Below are 23,674 nucleotides of genomic sequence, written 5' to 3'. Positions count from 1 at the left end.
CTTATTTAGTTTTTCCCTAACAGAATCAAAATTTGACTACATGTATCTTTTACTTCTTTAACTTCATTCTTCAAAGTAGCACAGCTCTTTAGCTAACTAAAGATTAAGAATTGTCTCCTTTGGCACTCACCTCCAGAATAAAAAGTAAAATCTGAAATTCTCTGGTGATTAATATTCTTCATTGTCTTTCCTGTCATAGCTTATAACCCTTCTCCACCATTTGCTATGAGATTTAGTGACACTGACCTCCTTAATATTCCTTGAATAAGCCCCTCAATCTCCTGAGTCTGGGCATTTTCTCTGGTTGTCCCCCATGTCTGTAATACTTTTTCTTCCCATGTCTGCCTTCTGGCTTCCCTGGCTTCCTTCAAGATACAGATAAAGTGGTACCTTCTACAAGAAGTTTTTCCTGGTTGCCTTAATTCTAGTACTTTCCTTCTATTGATTGTTTTAAGTTTATCTGCATATATTTTGTTTGTGTTGTCTCCGCCATTAGACCTTGAGAACAGGACTATCCTTTTGTTTTTCTTTGCATTCTCCCTGCTTAGCACAGTCCCTGGCACATAGTAGATGCTTAATAAAAAAGTTTATTGATTGACTTCCTATATCAAAGCTAAAGACCCCTTGGTTTCTAATCTCTTCATCATCAGTGTTACCTTTCTTATGGTTGAATGAGTGTGGCAGTTGAGGTGTGGGGTCACAGGTAGGTAGCAAACAGGAGTGAATCAAATCCATAGACCTCAAATGGAAACTTAGGCTGAATCTCTGCAGTTCTGCAATGGTTTGTCTGCCAGTGGCTTTTAAGTACCCTGTGTAGGCCATATCTAAATTTGATCAGTGTATGTGGGCCATTGTTGTTATTCGAAGATTCTTCAACTGCACTGGAAAGTTAAGAAATACTCTGAAGAAACATGGAGTTGTCTGCCCTTTGGATAAAACCATGGGAAGAGCAAAACAGATCTCTCAAGGTCTTCATCCCTACTTGTTAGGAATGGCATGTTAGAAATTCTTCTTTAGGTACAAGTTGCACCAGATGATCATCTCTGTGATATCTTCCAGTTCTGAAAGTCTAATTTTTGTGACTAGGCAGAAGGAAAGGTAATGTATGAACTAAAATTGTCTCTTCTGCTCCAAGTGAAGGGAGAGAGAGTAATGGTGTACAAGTTTGGCATGTACACCAGTCTGAATCTTGGCTCTACTATTATTTTGTGTGATCTTGGGCAAGTCACTTCTCCCTGAGCCTCAGTTTCTTTATCAGTAAAAATAAGGGACTTCCACTAGATGATCTAAAAACTCTCCGCAAGCTCTCTATCCTAAGACATATAGCAAACCCGCAGCCCCATTCTGGTTTATTGATCCAGAAAGCCCAGTTCCTAAAGGGAGATGACAGGTTTTCCCGCCCTCTTCCCTAGCCCTGCCCCTCTCCTTCCCTCCCCAAATTTCGGGAACTACAAGTCCCGACATTCCGTGCTGCAGCCGAATTGCTCGATACAGGGTGGGCTCCCCAGCTAGGCAGAGCCCGGGCTCCGACTGGGTAAGAAGGCGGAGGCCGGAGCTGCCGCGGAGACCGGCTTCCCCGGGGCTAGGGTGGGTAGCGGTGGCGGACGGCGATTCCGCAGCCTCTTCTTCTATCCAAGGGGAGTTTCCAGGAAGTGGCCATATTGGATCCATTCAGCCGCAGCCACCCGAGTGGAGAGCGAGCCTCGGAGCCGGCTCCAATTCCACGGTTCCCGTCTGGCCTCCCTCGAGTCAGTCCATGGCGGCTCCCGACCTGGAGCGCCGCTCGGTGAGGGACTGGCGGGATGTGTGCGCGGCTCCCCGGCCAGGGGAGCGGCAAAGTTTGAGGGGAGGAAGGGAGGGACGGAGGGAGGGAGGAAAGGAGCGCTGCGGAGCCGGGTACTGCCGCCCGCTGTCCACGCCGGGGTGCGGGGCTCTGCGCGGGCGGCACCCAGCCTAGCTCTCGAACCTCCTCTGGGTGCTGGCTCCTAGCTGCGGGGCCGCTGCGGAGCCCACGTCCCGGGCACGCGAGTCTGACCCTCTGGGTGGGGCGAGCCCCCAGGGTGCCGCTGGCCGGCACACCCAGAGACTCCTCGAAACGGCAGACTCCGCGGGAGGGGGCTCCGAGGGAGAAGGCTACCATGGGTGGAATGACCACCCTGCCCCTTGTAGTCAGCGACTGGCAAAGACTTCTGGCATCCCGACAAGCTCCAGGGACCCCCAGATCCCCTTAGCTGCACCTTTTTTCTATTGGGACATTTTTCTCCGCCCATGTGATGAAGCTCCCCATGTTTGTGTCACTGTGTGTGGGAAGGAAAAACCATATGATCAAGGCCTCTGTGGTTTGAATTGACCCCTCCCCCCCAAAAAACCAAAAAACAGATTAACTCAGAACAGCAGCAGTCACCAGGTAATGAGGGCTCCCGTGGATCTATCTGGCGGTCTCCTGGGAAGGGATGAGGATGGAGTTGGTGGGATCCACAGATGGATGTGGATAAATAGACATGGCTGAATGACTGGTGAGGCCTCGGGTTTCTAGGTCTGTGTCAATTTCTTCTGAGTCAGGTGAATTCCAACTTTAGAATGAATGAAGGCAAGGGCTGCAAGGCGCCTTCCCGGTTTGAATAGGTGGAGTTTGGCGGTTGGTCTGTCTCAGCAGGTAACCCTGTAAAAGGTTTCTTATAATTCACCCACACTTGGATTTATGCCAGGGCCTCGTTAGGAATTTTCCTTGTTGTCTGTGAAGTGTGTCTAGGTATGATACTGCATATGTCTGTTACAGTGAAAGCTCAGGGGCTGACTCAGAAGATTCCAGAATTCACTGGCTACTTTGTATCATCGTGTAGAATGTTGACCCCAGGTCTTAATGAGCCAACACTGGTTTAAATTTGATCGGCAAAGTAAACCACGACTAAATTGTAACCCCAAGCGGATGGATGGTAGATTACTGCTTTTTTTGGTAGTATGAGAGCTAATGTGTCTTTGTATGTAATTAGTCTGCCTAAAAAATAACTGAAGTTGTTCTGTGACCAGAGTTCCCACTTGTCTCATCTCTGCAAATAAATCCAGTAGTTACTAGGTTGTGTTTGTAAGAACATTTATAAATGTGATTAATGATGATTATGAAGATTGTCCCTTTGCATGTGAAAGGTCACAGAAACAAACCAAACAAGAAAACCCCCACTTTTTCCTATTAGATTATGCTTATCTCTATCCAATTCTCCAGGCTCTTCTGTCCTGTCCAGAGACACTTCCCATCCTAGTAAGTGATGTCATTAGCATCCTCACAATGAAAACTAATGAGGTATCACTCACTAGGTTGTGACTTGGCAAAGTGATCTCAAAAGTATTTTTCTAGGGTTTAGTTTAGAATCATTGAATTTTAGAGCTGGATAGTACTTTTGATGCAGTCTAGTTTAGCTTCTTTCCTCCCATTTTACAAGTGGAAGAAACTGGGACTTGGATGAGTGATGTGACTTGGCCAATATTACACATCTAGTAAGTGAAGGACCCCAGACTAAGATATAGGGCTCTTTGCCCAGTTTATACCATGATGGTGCCATTTGTACTCAGATAATTACTGGGGAGGACTGAGGCCTAGAGAAGGGGAGTGGCCTATCTGAGGTCATATAACAAAAAGCTATGACCTAAATTTGAGTTGCTTGTGTTCTATTATGAACTTACGAAACGGACTTCTTTTTGAAACGAGCATTGTGGGAAATAGATACATGTCTGCCTTGAGCCTTCTGAAGGTGATGAATTAGGTCTGAGCAATGGGCATCTTACTCCAATCTCATCTGACATATCTTGAAAAAGGCACTTCACCCTCCTCAGATTGCTCCTTATCTTCCCTGAGCCACTTAAAGGTTAATTACTTCAGTGCTTCAAGGTTATGTGATTTTGTGAGTGTAAATGATAGCCCCTCTGTGACTTAGGGGGCTGCTGTGGACCCAAGTACATCACTTTGCAGCTGATCTGATGGTGAGCCTCTCTGAACTTAGCTACACTTGTCTCTCTGTGGTAGGTCATTGCTGGACCAGTTATTCAAAGTTTTTGCAGCTTTACAGGACCTTTTAAAGACTGAGTAGCCTTATAGAAAAATCCAGGGTTCTGTCCATACCATAATGAGGCATTAGAATTAGGACTTTGATGAAAGTTAAATGACTGTTTTTGAATGCTTTGAGCTGCATTTATGAACATCTTCAATCCCAGAAAATATGATGATATTGACCATTGATATGATATGACCATTTCTTTTAAATGGCAGCCTGATGGCCTTAGGAGCTGCCTTGTAGATCAGATTTGTGATTAACACTACTCGGTCAGGAAACCCTGCTTGGCAGGCTGAACTGGATGATACCCTTGGGGCTGGGAGGTATTTGTTATGGAAGATGCAGTAATTTAGGGCCATGTTGGACAGTTCTTTACCTTAATGCTGTGATAGATTTGGGTTGATGACTTCTTTAGAACATCAGAATCTGGTGGTTCTTGTTCTGAGAATTGGAACAGGTAGAGTTGTTTCTGGTTGGCCAGGTCCCTCAGGCCAGGCTTATCTCTTTTGGTTCTCAGAGGTAAAAAATGAAGTCTCCTTGGTACCTAATACTATGCTATTGACACAGTGTGATTTTTTGTGACATGTCCCACTGGTTTACATGATAATATAGGTCTATCAGAACCTATCAGATTTTTACCTATCACTGAATCTATCCATGATTATGATCTGCACAAGAGAGAAAATTGAGTTGGGTAAGTGGGAAAGCTCAGAGATTGGGGACAATTCTGCTTTTTGGCATGACTGTCTCTTGCCTGGCATCTCTCCTAGCCAGCCTCCCCCCCATCATCTTTGCTTTATCCCTCGTACCATCTGCCACTTCCGTAGTCGCCCTGGTAATCTTAACACTTCCTAAAGCACCAGTGTTTTCTTGGAGTTCCTGTTCGCACTCAGAAGCCTGTGAGTGGGAGAAGAAAAGGAGAAGGGATGGAAAGAGGTGGGGACTGCTCTCTACCGTCACCAAAGAGAACCCACAATTCCATTCCTATTTCCCTGTTTTCTCTGCCAATGTGGCCCACTGTCTTCCTCTGTGATGTTTTTCCCTTTGGTTGTACAAACTCTCCCCAGCTATCTTGATAAATTGTCTTTTGGTACCTGGGGCAAAACAGATCAATTTTCCCACTCTTCCTACTAAAAAAAGTCTTTAATCACTGTTAAAAAACAAAACAAAACAAAACAAACAAAAAACCCCACCAAAACTGAAAACTCTGATAATTTGGGGGTTGAGTTTCAGTTCTATCTACTCACCTACCTCACTTACCTGAGGTAGTCACTGTACTTTAGTTTCTCTATCAAATAGGGAATAATAACACCTGCTCTTCCTATCTCACAGGACTCGAATGAGGATCAGAAGTGCCATTCAGATGTGAGGAATCATTATTACTAAGGGAAGACCTAGTGCTTCAGGGGATGAGCTCCAGGAAAAGTAAAGACTGTGTTCTGTTCTGCCTTATCCCACCTGGAGTATGTTCCCCATGCTGGCCCCCCAGAAAGCATTAATAGATGGGATTGGTTATAAATGAGCATAGGACTAATCAGAGTAGCTGAGTGGTGTACTAGATAAAGTGTGGGAAGATTTGAATTCAAATCCTGACTTTGTCTTTGGGCAAGTCAGTTAAACATTATATGCCTTAGTTTCCTAAATGCTAGTTAAGTGCTAGTCAAGCAGCAGTCCAGTTGAGGTGGGAATATAAAATAGAAGATCCTTGACCTCAAAGAGTTTAAACTCTTATTGGGTGAGACAAGTTATGAAGTAGACTTTTAGAGGAGAGAGAGATCAATAGAGGGGGTTGGGAGGCAGAGTCATGAAGGAGGATTCATGAAGGAGTCAATTCATTAGGACTGGAGAGATTCTTGGAGAAGATCTAATCCAGTGATCAGAGAGATGAAGTCTTTCCACCTTGCCCCCAAATTAAATCTGGAAGGATAAGTAATTGGAGAAGAACAAAGAAGGCATATTGATCAGCGAAAGCAAAGTGATCAGTAGAAAGATGGGAACGAGCATGGCATGTTCTAGTACCCACACTCACTGTGAGCAAATGTGACTGTGAGAATCCCTGGCTTAATAAATTACAGTCTAGAAAATAAAGTAGATATATTTGTATCGGATGGGATAGCCAATGTGGGAAGTCATTAAAATTTTTTGATTTGTTTAAAAAGTCTGCTTAACCCAAAACATTTCCCAAATATAAACTTTGTAACCAGTTTTGGAATCTTGAAATTTAAAAAGGGCAATAATGAATTTTAATGGAAAAGCTTAAATTTAATTTCAAATATACTTCTCCTTAAACTAATCTCTAAGTAATATATATTACGAAAACATAATATGTTGCAAACAATGCAAACATGTATTTCTTTGGTTGTTGAGACAGAAAAAAAGTTGTTTCAATTCAGGTGTTCCAATTTGATTCAACGACCTTTGTATTTACCCACCTATTAGAAAGAATGAGGAAAAAACTCATCAGTAAGTTATTTTATGTAGAATTTTACTTTATTGTAGCAATAAAAATCTTTTTAACAGCTTTCAAAGTATTATATTATAGTTATCAAACAAATGACAATGGTGAGCCATGTGAAAATTCAAATAAATGTAGAAAGACCATGTTGTAAAATATATATATATATAAATAAAATTTTTTTTTCATTGAGAAAATAACAATGAAATGGTTGTTAACTATTCTTCTTGCTGCAGCAAATGTAGGATGGATTGGGGGAGGCTAGAAACAAAGGGACTATTAGGCTTTGGAGTAATCACATATAAAATGGTAAGGGCCTACCTGCTTACCATAGAGGGTTAAAGAGACAATGGAAAGTAAGGAGAAGATGGGACGATATTTCAAAGAAGAAATCGATAAGACCTAGTCAAACTGGATGTAGGAATGATGATAGGGAGGAGTCGGGGTTGAGAATCTGAGCCTGGGATCGCTGAACCAGGGGATAAGTACATGTTTTGAGTAGTAACTAAAACAAGCTCCTCCATGGCCCATGTCCAGTCCATTAGAATAAGGAGCAGCTGCAGAATAACAGAGGAAAGGGTCTAAGGGTTGCCCTATTTCAAAAATGCCTTGAGCTTTCCCAGCCTTTCTGCTTTTTTGTTGCTCCATGGGGCCCCTTGGGGCCTTTCCCTAAGGCAAATGATTAGACTAACTAGAGGAATATAAACAAATAATTGGAGTTATTAATGGAAATCAAGGCATCTAAAGTGCCCTGTTCTAGAACTGCTCCCATGACTCAAATGACTGCATATTTTATTCTTCAAGGTCCCTCTTTCATTTTTGAGCCCTTAGCTCCTCCTATTCTCTAGAATATTTGAGTTCTTAGGGGTTGAGGAGAAGGACATTTGATGTACTAGGTAGTATTGCCAAGCAAGGAGTTCAAAGGCCATGAGCTGTAGAGCTGCTCTGTGAACAGCTTGCTGATTCAGGCTTATTAGGGTGATGTGACAGAAACCAGAGATGGTAGAGGCTTTAGTTCTGCCATTTTGAACCCTAGAGATTCCCATCTCTGATAATAAAGGTTGAAAACATGAATAGAAGATTCCCTTATAGTACAGGCAAGTACTATATATGTCTAGCTACAATTCTCCTGGTGTTCTTTGTAGTAGTACTCACTTGATTAAATGTTTCACATTTCACATTCAATGTCTGGGAGAAGGAGACATTTGGGAATGTCAGAATAGCTAAAGTCTCATGTTAGAGCATGTTTAAGCCCTACATACACTTCCTGGCCAATGTTGTTGTGGTTCAGCTGAGAAGCTCTGAGGCCTGAGGGTGATGGATAGTCAAGTGGAGTGGACCACCTCACTTTGAGATTGCTACCCTCCAATTTTATTAGTCTTGTGATGGCCATCCACATCCAAAGAAAACTACAAGAATAAATATGGATTCAAAGCAAAAAGAAAGACAGAGAGGAGGGGAGGGACAGAGGGATTGCTGCCCTCTCATCCTAATCCTACTTATAGGCAGCAAGATGGTGCTGAGGATAGACCTAGCTCTAGAGTCAGGAGGACTTGAGTTCAAATGGGACCTCAAGACATTTAACACTTAACTAGATGTGTGGCTCTGAGCAAGTCACTTAACCCCAATTGTCTTGCCTCCCCAAAACAAACAAACAAAAAAAAAAAAACCTAATCTGCTAGTTAGTGTAACACATTAAGAAAAGAACATCATCTCTCTCCCCCATGACTTTATGAGTTTTCCTAACTCCTTACTGCACCCCTAGCAGGGAACACATCTGCTGCAGAGAATCAGCTGATCAGAAACCTGGAGGAAATCAGAAAACTTCAGAGCATTCAGTAGGTCTGTTTGTGTCCATGTGTGTTCTTGGACCTTGGAGGAGGCTGAAGATGGGAAAGAACCTGGGGGCAGGGGAGCGCTGCCATTTTGGTTATTTCCTAAGGTCCAAGGAAAAGTTTTACCTTTTGTCCTGCTATTAGGGACAGCTTGCTTCATGAAGGGTAGAGGTACTTTGAGCTTGATATACCCACATTTTCTTTTATACCCACCATATTAATTCAGTACTGAAATCATTTGTGGTGGACTTGGGAGAGACAGATCTCTTTTGTCCATTAGAATTCAGGTTGCCAAGATTGGCAAATTGAACATGAGTAATGGAAAACCAGGACACGGGTTTCCTTCTTGTGATGACATCTGAATTGAGTGTGGCAGTTCACCTTTCTGTTGAGATGTGAGATTTCTGTATTGCTTTCCTGATCCCAAAGGACTTAAGAGCTTCCTTGTCTTGCCAGCTCCAGGCTAGGCCGCTTACTTACAGCCCTCAGTATTATGGCAGCTCTTGCATGATTCCATTTGTAACAGATACCTTGGCTAGGCAGGGACAATGAGAACCCAAAAAAGAAATCCTAACTAGGGAGGTGGAAGCATGGCACTTCATTTTCTAACCTCAAGTGTAGCAGACAGCATAATTGTCAATAGCACCTAGCAGAGCCTTCTATATAGGAGGTGCTTTATCATTGGTGGCTAAATTTATTGAACAATCACTTCCCTAGAAGTCCTATTTGTCACTGTGGCAAACTTTATATGGAGAGCAAGAGCATGACAAGATTCCTTATTGTCTAATGAAGGAACTGAAGTTTTGGCAGCAGTTCACATCAAAAAAACTGGAGCTTTTAGTGGACTGCAAGTTTGAGTCAATGGTGGTATATGGCAGCTAGAAAAGCTAAGGCTTCAATAAGAACAGGTAAGGTGGCCAGAAGGAGGGAAATGACTGTCCTGCTAGTCTCTGCTTTACTCAGACTATGTCTGGAGTATTGTGTTCAGTTCTGAGTGCTGCGCTTTAGGAAGTATATTAGTAAACTGGAAGCTATCCATAAAAAGGCTGCAGTGATTGATGAGGGTTCTGAAGACCTCATCACTTGATGATTTGTTGAGGGAACTATGGACATATTTTGCCTGAATATGAGAGGTTTTAGGTAGGGAGCTGATTCAAGGATTTGAAGGGTTTTCTTATGGAAGAAGAATTGAACTTCTTGCTAGGGTCTTAGTGTAATTACTTCATGTAATGAAAAACTTCCAAACAGAGTGATATTGAAATAGAAGGGCTTATCTTGAAGAAGGTAAAGAGCTTCCCTATTTAGAGGTCATTTAGCAGAATTTAGAGAATCTCCGTAGGAAAGTATCTTGGAGGTTAACCCATGCCTGGAAAGAATACCCTTCATGATATTCCTAACAGAGTCATCTTCAAACTAGGGAAACAGAACTGTGTGTATAGAATCAACTTAAAATGACTTTTTAAAAAAAGGGACAGTGTGAAATAGTACGTGAAATAATGGACTTGAAGTTAGGAAGAACTGGGATGAAATCCTACTATTATCACTAACTAGTGACCATGGACAAGTCAATTAATCTTCAGTATCTTTATCTGTAAAATGGGGATAGCAGTTCCTATCATACATTCCTCTATCATACATTCTTTACACAGGTTGTGAAGCTTGAGTCAAATTTTATATACAACACACACACGCACAGACACCTCTTTGCAAACTTTCTGTCTGATACAAATTTTTGTTATCATTTTTTTAACGAGAAATTAATAAAATGCAAAATGTGTTTGCTTAGGGGAAAAGGATGTAACATGCAGCAAGATAATTTGTTTGTCCCCAAACGAAGATAAGGAAGATAAAGGAGCATGCTAAACTTACTTCCGTGGCCCAGAAACTCTCATGGTGGCTCCAACATGAATTAGATAACTCCAGAATTAATAAATCTAATGACCTAGCCTGGCTTGGGAAATTTTGGATTAGAGTCCAGGCAGTGTGGGAAAATACTTGGATTTCTTCCCAGACCCCTCAGTCTGAGAGTACAATTTCAGTCTAGAAGTTTTCTGGCTACTGAGATCAGGGCTGGGTGGAATGACTAGTAGGGGCACAGCTAGGAAATAAGTGTTTGGAAAGTGACTAAGGTTATCCAGGGACCTCCCGGCTCTGAAAGCAAAAGGGCTAAGAGAAACAATTGACAACTTGGGATTTATTTTTGAATTTGCTATTGAGTTGCTATGTTAGCATTTTCCTCTTAATTTGTGTCAGACTAGTAAAGCTACATCTTTTAGAGCAAAAATATATGACAGATCCTGACTGATTGCTACTTTTTTTTTTTTTTTGCTCTTCAGATGACTCAAGCATTTATTCAGTATCTACTCAGTGCTAAGGGTTTGTGACACAAAGGCAAATAATAAAATAGACCTTGTCCTCAAAGCACTTACATTTTACTCTGGAAGATAAGTGGGTTCAGATATAATATGGCCATAACTAAGTAAATAAAAGGGATATTCAAAGTAATTTCAAGAATGAATTGGAGATGCTACTTAGGTGATGGGACATATACCTATCATTGGAGGAGAGATCTGCTGGGTAACCAGGCCACTTCACTTGGTCTTTGGGGCAGTCAGTTATGAACTCTGGCCAAGAGGTTAAGTACACATCTATATACCTGGTGCATCTCTAATTACGTGGTCTCTTGAATACAAAAGAAAACTGTGTTAGAAAGTCTGGTTTCTTTATACTTTGTATGGTTTAATTTGAGGTATGAATTTTAATAATATTCAGTGATTCTTTTCACCCCTTTCCCCACTTTAAGCAGAAGATGATACAATCAATCAGTCAGTTACCATTTATTCAGCACTTACTAGGTGCTAAGCACCATGCCTCAGGGCTGTATATAAAAACAGAGGTAAAAGACAGTCTCTGTTTTCAAAGAATTTAACAATCTAATGATTCTTTGAGGAAAAAGCTGAAAGGAAAAACTTATCATGCAATCAGAATACTTCCTTACTGACTGAGAATGAATTATTATAAAATGAAGTTGAGAACTTGATCAAAATCACCCTGATGGGCAATACCAAATTTGCTCTGGGATCATGAGGTTATAGATTAGCAGGTTAGGAGAAGGGAATAGCCCAAACTATAGGTGTAGGGCCTTAATTCAAGATTTGCTAGAAAGCTTCAACACTGACAATTATGTAGTTAACTATCCTGTGGGTATTATTTCTAAGTTTATATGTTATAGCTCATAATGGGATTATAGATTTAGAGAGCTGGGAAAGAGCTTTGGAGACCAGTCCAATCTCTTTGTTTTACCAAAAAAATAGTTAAAGCAGAGATTTTGCCCTTATAAATAAATTCTGGAAAACCCCATTCTTGTAGTCTATCTTCATGGATAGCAGTCAGAATTATGAAGGACATAAAAAACAGATATCAGATTAGGACATGCAGCTAACTGAGGCAACAAAAAAGAGAACCAGCAATTAGGATTTAGATGAATTCAAGAAGCCAAGTACCATTAGGAATCAAGGAATGGCAGGAGGCAGAATGGTTTGAGCTGGGGGTCAAGGAAGCTGCATCACTTGAATTATAATTATTTTTTCTCTCTTTTGCTACTACAGTTTTACTTCCAGTTTTAGGGACTGGAAAAGGGGCAACCTTTGATTTTGTCTACAGCAACAGCTCCAAAAAGTATCTAGAATCCCTGGGAAGTCAACTTGTATTGGCAAAGCTTTTGATGTATATAAAGCAGTCAGGAGTTACATCACAAGGGCTATTGATATTTTGTTTCTTATATGAAGGCTGATTGACCCAAACATTAGAGAATAATGCTAAAGATATAGAGTGGTCTTAACTAGCTTACTCTGACTCCAGGCTGAACATTTCCTCTGTCTTCATCCTTGCTTTGAGGTATGTATAACTAAATGTTGCCATTTGGTTATGTTGTTGAATTGTTTCAATTATGCTTTACTCTTCATGACCCCATTTGGTGTTTTCTTGGCAAGGATACTGGAGTGATTTATCATTTCCTACTGATGGGTTAAATGACTTGCCCAGAGTCATATGGCTAGTAAAGGTCTGAGGTAGAATTTGAAGTCATGAGGATGAATGTTCCCAATTTCAAAGCCATTCGTACCCACCTTGCCATGTACATTTGCATAGCGCAATCCCTTGCCAATATGTTTCTACTATGAAGTCTATAAAGTCTACTATTAGCCAAGCCCTTTATAGAATTGGGGTACCATGCCAAAGGGTCTCTGAGAGTACTTTTTGTGTTATAGGTGGACCCAGAGACTATGATTAAGGCTTATAGGGGGGAAAATCTATTTTTTCTTTCATTCATAGCTCAGTGATTGGGAAGTGAGGAGTACTGAAAGGAGCTGGAGGAAGGGAGGATTAATGAGGGATGCAGAGAGGGGAGGATTCTCAGTACATACAGCTGGCTTCTTGGTTTTTGGCTGAGCTACAGGACGTTAGATCATGTCCCGATTGTGTCACCCTTGGAAGAAGGGAGGATGAACAAACACAGCAGCCATCTGTGCAAACATAACACATCTTTAATTCTGGGCATTTTTAGCTCCTCCTTTAAGAAAAAAAAGAAAAGAAAAGCTACAGATTCAGCCATTCTAAGCCACTGAAAATTTTTAAGGAGGAAATTTTGTGATTTGAGAATTGGTTTTATTACAAGTAGAGGTGGGAATGAGGAGGTACTAAAGGCAGAGAGAATAGGTAGAAGTCCATTGTAGTAATCTAGGCATGAGTTGTGAGTACCTGAATTACATGGTGGCTTTGGAGATGGAAAGGAAAATATAGATGTGAGAATATAGATACCATTCACAAAAATATTGACAAGAGGATCATTTTTTTACTGAAGATTATTTTATTTTATTTTATTTTTTCCCTGAGGCTGGGGTTAAATGACTTGCCCAGGGTCACACAGCTAGGAAGTGTTAAGTGTCTGAGACTAGATTTGAACTCTGGTCCTCCTGAATTCAAGGCTGGCGCTCTATCCACTCCGCCACCTAGCTGCCTCCTTTACTAGAGATTATTGAATTTTGTTCTTTACATACTGAATTTGAACTGGTGGTGCTATAGTAGGCTACATTATGCCTACATGAATTATGAGATATGGGAGTTCAGCTATGTGGGTGGTTGAGCTTTGTGAGATAGAGAGTAGTAGAGAAAAAGATTAGGTGAGTTGGAGAATCATTTTTGGATTTGAAGGGGACAGAAGAGAAAACAGGAGATAGTGAAGGTTCAGTGCCACAAAATGCAGAAAAATCAAGGAGCACTAAGAAATTAGCCATTTATAAGCCATTGGGGACTTTTGAGCAAACACACTCAGGAAGATGAAGGAAAGCAGAAGCCAGTTTTGAAGAGAGAATGGGAAATTTAAAAGTAAAGGCTGAAGTGGAGCCCAAGAGACTTTGGGCATGAGAGATAGGAGAGAGATAGAGTTAGGAGGATGAAGGCTTTTTTTTTTTTTTTTTTTTTTTAAGAACTGCATAAGATTAGAATTGGACAAGGAAATGGCAAACCACTCCAGTATCTTTGCCAGGAAAACCCCAAATTGGGTCATGAAATGTCAGGAACAATCAAAATAACCAAACAACAAGAAGACTAAGACATCTGATGAAAGCCCTAATGATTTTGTGCTGTGAAAGCCAGATGCCCATACAGCTTTTTCCCCCCCAACCATACTCCTACCACTGTTGTAGAGTTGCTTCTTTCCTCAACTGAACATACTCCTGTTTCTTTTCTCTCTAGAAAACCTATTCTGAAATCCTAAAGTTGATGCTGTTGCCTAGAAACCCTAGTTCCTGGGGACATTTTTATTCTAGTTAACAACCATCAATAGTTACACTGTTTGCTTCCTCCCTAGAGATGGAAGAAGTGTGGGTAGGCTTATTTTTTACTGATGATCTCTTTTCTCTTGTTAATTCAATTCCCAATAAATTAATCTCTGAGGATGGAGAAAATAATGGGAGATTAGAAGGGTATTGGGACCAGGAGAAATTGTAGTTTTGGATACAGATTCCCAGGAAAGAAAGATTCCATTGGGAAGGAGAGTAGTTTGTTTCATCAACAGAGTCACTAAGAACATGGTTTTCTGAGCCTGGGAATAATCTCTTAGAGGGTTATTTTTTTTTTTTTTTTCCCATTCCAGGGAGAAAACTTCCATCTAAATTGGAGGTCAGCTCATCTAAGTTAAGGAATCTTAAACAAACATATAAATAAAAGAATCTTCCCTGATATAAATAAATGAATCTTCCCCGCCCCCAATCCTTTCTTCTTTTTCTTGTGTGCCTTATTGTATTTTTATAGTGCTTTGTTTTTTCCTCCTTATGGGATAAAATACAGCTTCTGGTCCTTGTTCTGTCCAAAACAGTGACTTCCAGGATTCTGGATCTATAAGGGAATTTTATGACATGAACCTCAAATGACAGGCAAGGGCAGGATTTTAAGTCCTTTGTAAGGCAGATTTTGCTGTTCATTTGTCACTCTTTCCTTCCCTGTCTTCCTATCCAGTGGTTTGTAGCCCTAATGTCTTTTTCTTTTGGCAGAAAGAAGAAATGCGCCTCCTCGATCTGGGGGGCCATGTGGGTTTTGACAGTCTTCCAGACCAGTTGGTCAGTAAGTCCGTGTCTCAGGGCTTTAGCTTCAATATCCTCTGTGTGGGTAAGTCTCTGAGAAAACCTGGCAAGGAAATAGACTCTGCACTGTAGTTAGAGGACTTGACTCTAGGGATACTGAAGATACACTGTCTGGTCACTTCTGGGACTTTCTAGTATGACTATAACAAAAGAAAAAGAATTTGGAGGGTAGTGCTGGGTTCAAAATTACATGAAGGCCAGAATTAGGATACAATAAAAATGACCATCATAATCAACTCTGGATATCAAGGAGTAGAGGGAGTCTGGATGGGAGTTATGATTCTTGGTCTAAAGAGGAGAAATCTAGGGTAGGTTAGGAGAGATTGTTTGGAAATTCTTAGTATTTGAAGATTATTGTATATACAGTATATACTATATATATATGTAATATATATAGTGTATATATATCTATATATATAGTACATACAGTATATATATATTGTGTGTGTGTATATATATATATATATATATATATATATACAGACTAAGAATAGATGGACTTAGGTATAAGGGAGATGTTTAGATTCAACATATGGAAGAACTTCTGCCACAAATTAGCTTCTGCCCTGATATGACCTGACCATCCTGCTCCCCACACCCCTCATGCTTTAGTTTTAATCAGAGCTTCCTGAATCCTTAGGAGAAAGATTTTAAGTTAAGAAGAGAGCAAAAATCCCTTTTCCCCACTGACAGCTTTCTGTGCTTCCCCAGGGGAGACAGGCATTGGAAAATCTACACTAATGAATACACTCTTCAACACAATCTTTGAGACAGAAGAGTCTGGACACTATGAGGCTTGTGTACGCCTCCGGCCACGTACTTATGACCTCCAAGAGAGCAATGTGCACCTCAAATTGACCATTGTAGATGCAGTTGGTTTTGGAGACCAGATCAATAAGGATGAGAGGCAAGTGGTGTGATGTTTGATTCTGTCTCATCCCCTTTTCATTGTATTTTAATAAACAATGTCTACCAGTGGTCACCCAGGTGTCAAGTGCCCTCTTCTACTGTCATTCTCCTGATTAGTTAGATAAGTTATAGGAGTTCTTTATTATTATAGATGCATACAGGCCCTGACAGCATTCTATGCTATGGATTTGTGACTAGGACAGCTCATCTCTAGATGTATACAAAATTTTGGGAAAATTCAATATGACAAGAATTATATATGATGGAACCATAAAAATTTTGTTTTTGTCTCCTTGTAAATGTATCTTTGAAGGGAATAGTTTCTATGTGATTCTGCCTTTCTAGGAGTTGATATGAAATTCATCAGTTCAGAGACAGTGTAATTTTTTTTTTTTTCATATAAAGTAGAATGACGACATTTTGGGAAAACCTCTTTGACCATATAAGCCATTTCTGTTCTTTTTATTGGACACCAAGGAACTAGGGCTAGTTTAATAATGGCTTATCTTAATGTTCTAGAGGATTTTTCATAGAAAATTATCCTTTGTAGTCCGTCCCACATAAATTCTTCATTGGGGTTTAACCTGTGAAATCCATCTTGTGAAAATCACCTTTCCATTCCATGATGTTTTTTCCTGAACTTAGTGGAACAACAGAAATTTGCTTCACATGAGGGGCTGAGGAGAATTTAGATTTAGAGATTCATAGAATTTTAGAGTTATAAACAGATCTTCAGGCTCATAGGATCCAAACTCTTCAATTAGCATATGGAAAAACTGAACCTGAGAGACAGAATACTGAACCTGAGAGACAGCATCCTGGTGAGGTACAGAAAGTTCTGGATTTAGAGGCACAGGACTAAAATATAAGCTGTGCCCCTTTCTACCTGTGTGACACTGGCATGTCATTTAACTTTTCTGACCTCGATTTTCCCCCATGTGGAAGTCTAGCTAACCTCTGAGGTCCTTTCAGCTCCGATCTATAATCTTAAAATCCTGTAATCCAAGGAGGTAATGTCTGATCTGAATTATCAGCCTTAGCATTTCCTAAAGAGACTCTATATATGAATATCTAAGTGACTGATCTCTTCTACTTGGGAGGGACTTTTTTTCTCATTGGTCACAGACTGGCATTGGGCCTAGCCTGCAGAGAGCATCCCTAGACCAAGTATCTCCAGTCCCTGTGATACACTCGATTCTGGGGCATTCTGATGACAAAATCTAGTAGTTTACTTCCTTTCTCTGTAAGTCAAGCTGAGGCTTTTGCTCACAGGCTTGACAGGATTATTTTTTGAGATGGCAGAGGAAATAAGGACCCCAAACTCTTTGGCTTCTATCTTAGAGCTAGGAAAAATATCTTTTTCACTGCTGCTGGAGGAATGTACCCCAAGGGTTTTAAAGCAAAGTCCTAGTTCTTCTAAGAAAGTAATAAACAGCTATGGTTTCTTAGGCCTTTTTGGCCTGGCCTATTTGTTTGTCCATCCTTAGGCTTGACTGAGTCTGTCTGTAGTTACAGGCCTATAGTTGACTACATCGATACGCAGTTTGAAAACTACTTGCAGGAGGAGCTAAAGATTCAGCGTTCTCTGTTTGACTACCATGATACAAGGATCCATGTCTGTCTCTATTTTATCACTCCTACTGGACATTCTCTCAAGTCCCTGGACCTGGTGACCATGAAGAAGCTGGACAGCAAGGTGAGAAGCACCCCTCTCCCCTCCTGCTCTGCAATGTTCCCACTCCAGGCAGGGAACCTGAGTCCAAGTTGGCTGAGGATCCAGCCGCTTCTGCCCAGTGGCTCTTGCCTCCAGGAGTCTGATTATAGACATGTTGTCCCAGAGCTGAAGGACCTTCCATTGTCACTGGGAGAATTTTCTCTGAGCATAACTTAGGGGAGGGGACCTTTTTGACATCTTCCTCAGTCCTGTTTTTGAGTTCCTTACACAGTTGCTCACACAGTTCTCTCCACTGTTCATCTTCCCTATTTCTAGTTTCTGCTACTAAATGACCCTTTTGTCTCTTTCTCCACTGACTCTTCCCCAAGTCAGTTCCATTTCTAATAAGTATTCTCAGCTGATGCCATTTCTCAATTCATCTATTCTCTGCTTCTGTACTCCATACTCGGTTGATCTATTACCACCTTCTGCCTTTTTATGGCTTTCCTCTTTCCTTCCTTGGCTCTATTCTTTTATTCTCTGTGTGTCTGAAACAACCTCTTTCAGAAATCTCCCCATTCCCCCTCCCCCACCCCAAATCCATCACAGTATATCTTTTGCTTATTCCCTTCTTCTCAAACTTTCTTCTTTTTCCCTCCTTTTATCAGTCCATAAATATCCCTCATTGTTTGTACCCAACCCCATTGAAAAAAAGATATTTTAGTAGGTAGAGCATAAGTGTTTGTGTGTGTGTGTGTGTGTGTGTGTGTGTGTGTGTGTGTGTGTGTGTGTGTATGCATGCATAAAGATTAAGGCCACAAGAGTCCTTGATCATAATAAGAACACCCATACATATATATTCATGTGTACATATATACACATGTACACATATGCATATGTCTATACACACACACACACATACAAAATATTTGGGAAAGGTTGCTCCCAACGGTGCTTGCTGATCATCAGAATGAAAGACAGAAATGGAACCCCTTCATTTTGTCCTTTGCCCTGGGTGGAGGAATGTTCTTGTATCATCATTTACCTGTATGAGAAGTAGATTGAAGGATCACCAAGTTAGAATTCAGCTAGATTACCCTCAGGAGTGATCTAGACCAGTCTCCTCATCCTAAGTATAAGAAATCTGAGTTCTAAGACAGCTAAATGACTTCAAGGTCACAAAGATTACAAGTTGCTACTTGTTCTGTGAGATATTGGGTATTTATGAATCTAATGTTATTTGGGCAACTGGGGAGGGATTCCATTTAGAACATGGGAGTTCTGCAGGGTTATCTTTCCTTCTTAGTTAGAGAAATCCTGCATGGACTTTAGTTGTTCCTAACCTTTGGACCTCACTTAGTTTGCAGGTAGATAATTTCTGAGAAGAATGATTTTTTTCAGGCATGACAATTACTACTTTTGCAACTGGGGGGATCTGATATGTTTTTTGTCATTGCATCCTTCTATTTCTGGTGCTATTCAGCACCTACCAAATTGTGGTGTTACTGCTGATCCCAGAATGTTCAACGGCTCTTTTTGCTGCCCCTGTCAGAGCTCCCCTCCAACCCCTAAATTCCTTGCCTCTCTTCCTGTCAGGTGAACATTATTCCTATTATTGCCAAAGCGGATACCATTTCAAAAAGTGAACTACACAAGTTCAAGAACAAGATCATGAATGAGCTGGACAAAAATGGGGTCCAGATCTACCAGTTTCCTACAGATGATGAAGCAGTAGCAGAGATCAATGCTGTCATGAATGTGAGTGAGATGCTATGCATCCTAGATTTGGGGACTGCTGCAGGGATAAGGGTGAGACACACAATAGACTTTAACTGCTAAACTTTTAGTCCTTGGGCCAGGCCAAAGCCATGACAGGACACATAGGCTTCATAAGATAGCTTGTAGAGACCTAGGGGGTGGAGGTGGGTCTGAACATTCCAAGGAGGTGGTTTTTATTGTCTCCAACTTCAAGAGAAACTGAGGCCTATGGTGCAGATAAGAGTTTGGGCTTAAGGGATCCTGATGGATACTCTAGGTGTTTCCCCTGTTGTTGCTTAGCTGGAAGACATTAAGCTGAGAAGCTTAGATTTCATGTCATCGGTATTCTTCCTTGTAACTCTGGAAGCTGGATTTTTGAGGGAGGCAGAGAATCTATTTGCTCTGAATTTTTACTTACTCCTGATTTCTATTTCAGGCCCATCTACCATTTGCTGTGGTTGGCAGCACTGATGAGGTTAAAGTTGGGAACAAATTGGTTCGAGCTCGGCAGTATCCCTGGGGTATCGTGCAAGGTGAGTGAGAGCAGCGAACCTCTAGAGACCCCTTCCCCCTCTTTCTTCCAGGAATGTGGATTTGGGGGGAGCACTGTTCAATTTAGAAGAAATTAATTTACTCACATCTTTTCAGGAGCATATTTGTTTTGCAAAGGGAGGTGCATGTATATTCATATGGTATTTTTAAAGTTTCTATCTATCAGCTGTTTTAATGATGTGTAAATAGACATTATATATGTACTTGAAAGACTTTCTTTATTTTGGTGGCTGGAAAAGTAGCATTCCCAGAATCTCTTTGTTCCTTGAATATTTGAACTCTGTATGTGTGTGTGTGTGTGTGTGTGTCTAAGAAAAACTATCGCCAAGTTTAGACTAGGATTAAACATTTTGCACTAGAAAAAAGAAAGGGGAGAAGAAATTGTTTGAGAAGAAAATACAGAACTTATCAGATAAGATTATATTGCAGAATGGATTCTTTGTTCAACCCCAAACTGTACTGTTCTTCAGATCTTGGTTGGATGCTCTTAAACTAGATATTCAGGGGTTCATAGAGTTAGGACTCAAATGAAAGAGTCTTAATTGTAATGGGCAAATTTAATTTGTGTCTGCTTAGGACTAAAACAACAGTGTGGTGTTGAAAATAAAGACAATGAACTTAGCATCATTTGGGGTGAATTTTGTCACTCTTGGCCCCGGATTCCTTACCTCTAAAATAGAAGGATAGAGACTATGCATCAAATATGTATTTTAAGGAGCTCTTCAGCCCTGAGGTTCTGTGAGTCTGTGAACTTAGGTTCTCCCTCACTGGATGTACCATCATAGGGCTCTAACCCCATCCATGCTCCATTTGTTTGCCCTATGATCACCCAGCAGGTACCCCATCTGTCTGCTCTGTAATCCCTGAGTGTCTGTCCATTTGTCCCCTTTGAGTGCCTGTGTCTGTCCCATGCCCTCAGTGGAGAATGAGAGTCACTGTGACTTTGTGAAACTTCGAGAGATGCTGATCCGTGTGAACATGGAGGATCTCCGAGAACAGACACACAACAGGCACTATGAACTTTACCGGCGCCATAAACTTGAAGAAATGGGCTTCCAGGACACAGCTGCAGAGAGCAAGCCCATTAGGTGACACTTAGATTGTCCATGTAGGATCCTTTTCCCATGGGAGACCAAAACCCTATTAGTAGGCCCCTATTTTTCAGGGACCATGGACCTAGATTATCTTAGTTAACGGGGGGAAGGTTTGGTCATCTTTATTTAGTAGAAGAGTAGATTTTATCAAATTTGGCTGACTTCCTAAATCTGTATTTACTTTATCTCAGGTTGTGGGACCCTTAGAAAAGAGTTTCTATAATCCCTTCCCTCTCTCCAACCCCAATCACACTATGCCTATTTCCTTACTAGCTGCCTAATCCTCCAAATCACTGGTAATCATCATACCCTGCCCACCCTTCTCTTCACTGTTGAAACTTTCCCTTTCATTCATCTACCATCATTCTGTAACCCTTCCCCTTTGGCCCCTTTCCCTGGGCACTGCCTGGGCCTATTTAGCCTCCAGGAGACCTATGAAACTAGGAGGAAGGAGTTCCTATGTGAGCTGCAGAAAAAAGAAGAGGAAATGAGACAGATGTTTGTGAATAAGGTGAAGGAGACAGAGCTGGAGCTGAAGGAGAAGGAGAAGGAGGTAAGTAATAAGCCAGAGGACCCTGAGTGGGATGTGTCAGTTGACTGAAAGATAAGAGAATGTGGGAGGAAAAGGATGCTCTCTTGAGGTGGTGGGTACCCCAGAAAGACTTCTGTGTTATTCTTGCATCCTTGGAAATACTCTAAGGACCTAGAAATTGGGCATAAGCGTTAAGATCCACAAAAGAATCAACATGGGAGCATAGGGGACATCTCAAGAACTAGATAGGATTTTGGAGGAGGACATTTCTTCCAATAAGCAGATTTCCCCTCTAGCTTCATGAGAGATTTGAGACCTTAAAGAGGACCCACCAGGAAGAAAAGCGAAAGGTGGAAGAAAAACGACGGCAACTGGAGGAGGAGAAAATTGCCTTCAACCGGAGGAAGGCAGCTGTCGAGACCATGCAGGCCCAAGCCTTACAGGTCACCTCACAGCAGCCACTGAGAAGGGACAAAGACAAGAAAAAGTAAGTGGCTGATGCTTGGCCCACTCACTTTCCTGCTTTTCTTTCTGTCCATTACAGGGTTCAGGATCACCCCTTTTGGCAAATTTTGGTTCTGGCCTGCAGTTGTAAATGGCCTTGACTTCAAGCCCAGAACCACAGTCAGGCATTTTAGTGGTGCAGTATCACAGGGAGTATCTGCGTGCTTTCATCTCTTTTCCTCTTGCCTGATTATTTAAGAAATGAGGTCAAAGTTAAGCTGTCCTTTCCTACCAGATGTCCCAGACTAAACTGTTTTGTCCTAGGATGTAATGAGGACTGTGTGGGTGGAAGAGCTGCCTTGGGGAGAGGACAAGCAGAATGAAGGACAGATAGCCTTAGTCCAGAGGAGACACAAAATGAGGGACATGTAGTTTTCCAGGTGGTAACGGCTGACTTCATGGGTATGGCTGCACACTAGTCCTATTGCTCAGCAGAGTGAGAGAAAAGGGCACTAGAGTCAGGAAGGAAGCTCTGTCTTTAAAGCCTGTTTCACACATTTGGTGTCTGTAGGATCCCCAACAAACTACTCAACCCGCCTGTGCTACAGTCTCCAACTATAAGAGAAAGAGTTTGGCCTCTTCCAAACTTTTCACAGTCCCTTCCAGCTCTTGAATCTAGCATTCTATGAATCCATGATTCTTTTAATATCTTTAAACTACTGATGCTCTATAGCTGGGAAATGTATTAGTAGGAACTATTTGAAATTTGTGTCTAGTCAGGATTTTTCCTTATTAAACACCTCAGCCATTACCTAGCTGCTCTAAAAGCAGTCATAGTTCTAGAGCTGGATGTGGTGACCCTATCTTTGGGTCTTTGAGAATCAGATACAAGAAAACTTGGCCTCATAGAGAGTTGTCCCCTCTAGGAGGAGTATGTGCAAGGACACCTCAGGAGATAAAAGACCAACAGTGGGTTAGTTAGCAGATCTCTTGGAGCAGCCAAATGACTTATTCCAATTCTAAAGTATTCAAATTCACTGAATCTCAAAATCATCTATGACTCCTATTCCCCAAAAAGCTAGGAGACACTTACTATTTCAAATGTAGTAAATTTCCTCTCCCAAATCTGGAGTCTCAGCATAGCAATACCTTTCATCCCCACTTAAGATTTGGAATAAAAGATCCTTCAAAGAGGGTAGAAATGGACAAAGGTTCTTTACAATTTCAGCGTCCGGGGTGTCAAATTTGATCTCAGGAACCACAGATGTCTGTGTCTCTTCTGGTTTTTTGAGCCTCTGACAAGGGAAAACAGGAGGTAAAGGTCCTCAGAGGCAGTTATTTTGCCCTATCCCAGATTACTGCTAACTTGGTAGCTGCTATGTGGGGAAGGAGCTGAGATGAAACTCTTGAGTTGGCAGAAATCAGTATTAGCACTGAGAAAATGAGTTGTAAAGGATCAGGAGGGTCTCAGAGGATGTTGGCTGGATATTAGCCACTACTGCTCTTTAATCTATTTCCATATGATCCTTTTCCTTTGAGATTTTCTAATTCATTAGATCTGACTCTTAAATATTCCATGTTCTTTGATCCATTAAGTTTTTAGTTAACTCAGATTTCTATTTGCATATGAGTTGCTCATTTTTTTTGTTGACATTTGTGATGACTATAGTCAGCTTAGCAAGGAAAAACTTGGGTTTGAATCTTGCCCCAGACACAGGTAGCTATGTGAACATAGACAAACTAATTTTCTT

At 41.2% G+C, this 23,674-nt stretch overlaps 1 protein-coding gene across 13 annotated transcripts in view; it reads left to right on the top strand.

Annotated features, from left to right (window-relative positions):
* Positions 1-1,441: 1,441 nt before the first annotated feature.
* Positions 1,442-23,674, top strand: part of SEPTIN8 (septin 8) — a 33,097-nt gene continuing 10,864 nt past the window's right edge. For 3 of the 13 annotated variants that reach the window (XM_074290994.1, XM_074291005.1, XM_074291007.1), the window contains exons 1-9: positions 1,513-1,786; positions 14,891-15,005; positions 15,692-15,887; positions 17,399-17,585; positions 19,140-19,301; positions 19,738-19,834; positions 20,773-20,941; positions 21,368-21,500; positions 21,776-21,966. In XM_074290994.1, coding sequence (XP_074147095.1) covers positions 1,757-1,786; positions 14,891-15,005; positions 15,692-15,887; positions 17,399-17,585; positions 19,140-19,301; positions 19,738-19,834; positions 20,773-20,941; positions 21,368-21,500; positions 21,776-21,966 — 1,280 coding nt within the window. In that variant the 5' untranslated portion in view covers positions 1,513-1,756. Of the gene's footprint in view, positions 1,787-2,072; positions 2,408-3,931; positions 3,979-5,381; positions 5,475-14,098; positions 14,226-14,890; positions 15,006-15,691; positions 15,888-17,398; positions 17,586-19,139; positions 19,302-19,737; positions 19,835-20,772; positions 20,942-21,367; positions 21,501-21,775; positions 21,967-23,674 lie in introns of those variants that run through there. The other 10 variants (XM_074290995.1, XM_074291006.1, XM_074291008.1 and 7 more) reach the window with 8 other exon arrangements.

Source organism: Sminthopsis crassicaudata, chromosome 2 (genome assembly GCF_048593235.1).
Source record: "Sminthopsis crassicaudata isolate SCR6 chromosome 2, ASM4859323v1, whole genome shotgun sequence".
NCBI lineage: Eukaryota > Metazoa > Chordata > Mammalia > Dasyuromorphia > Dasyuridae > Sminthopsis > Sminthopsis crassicaudata.
This window is presented reverse-complemented; position numbering and strand designations above follow the sequence as displayed.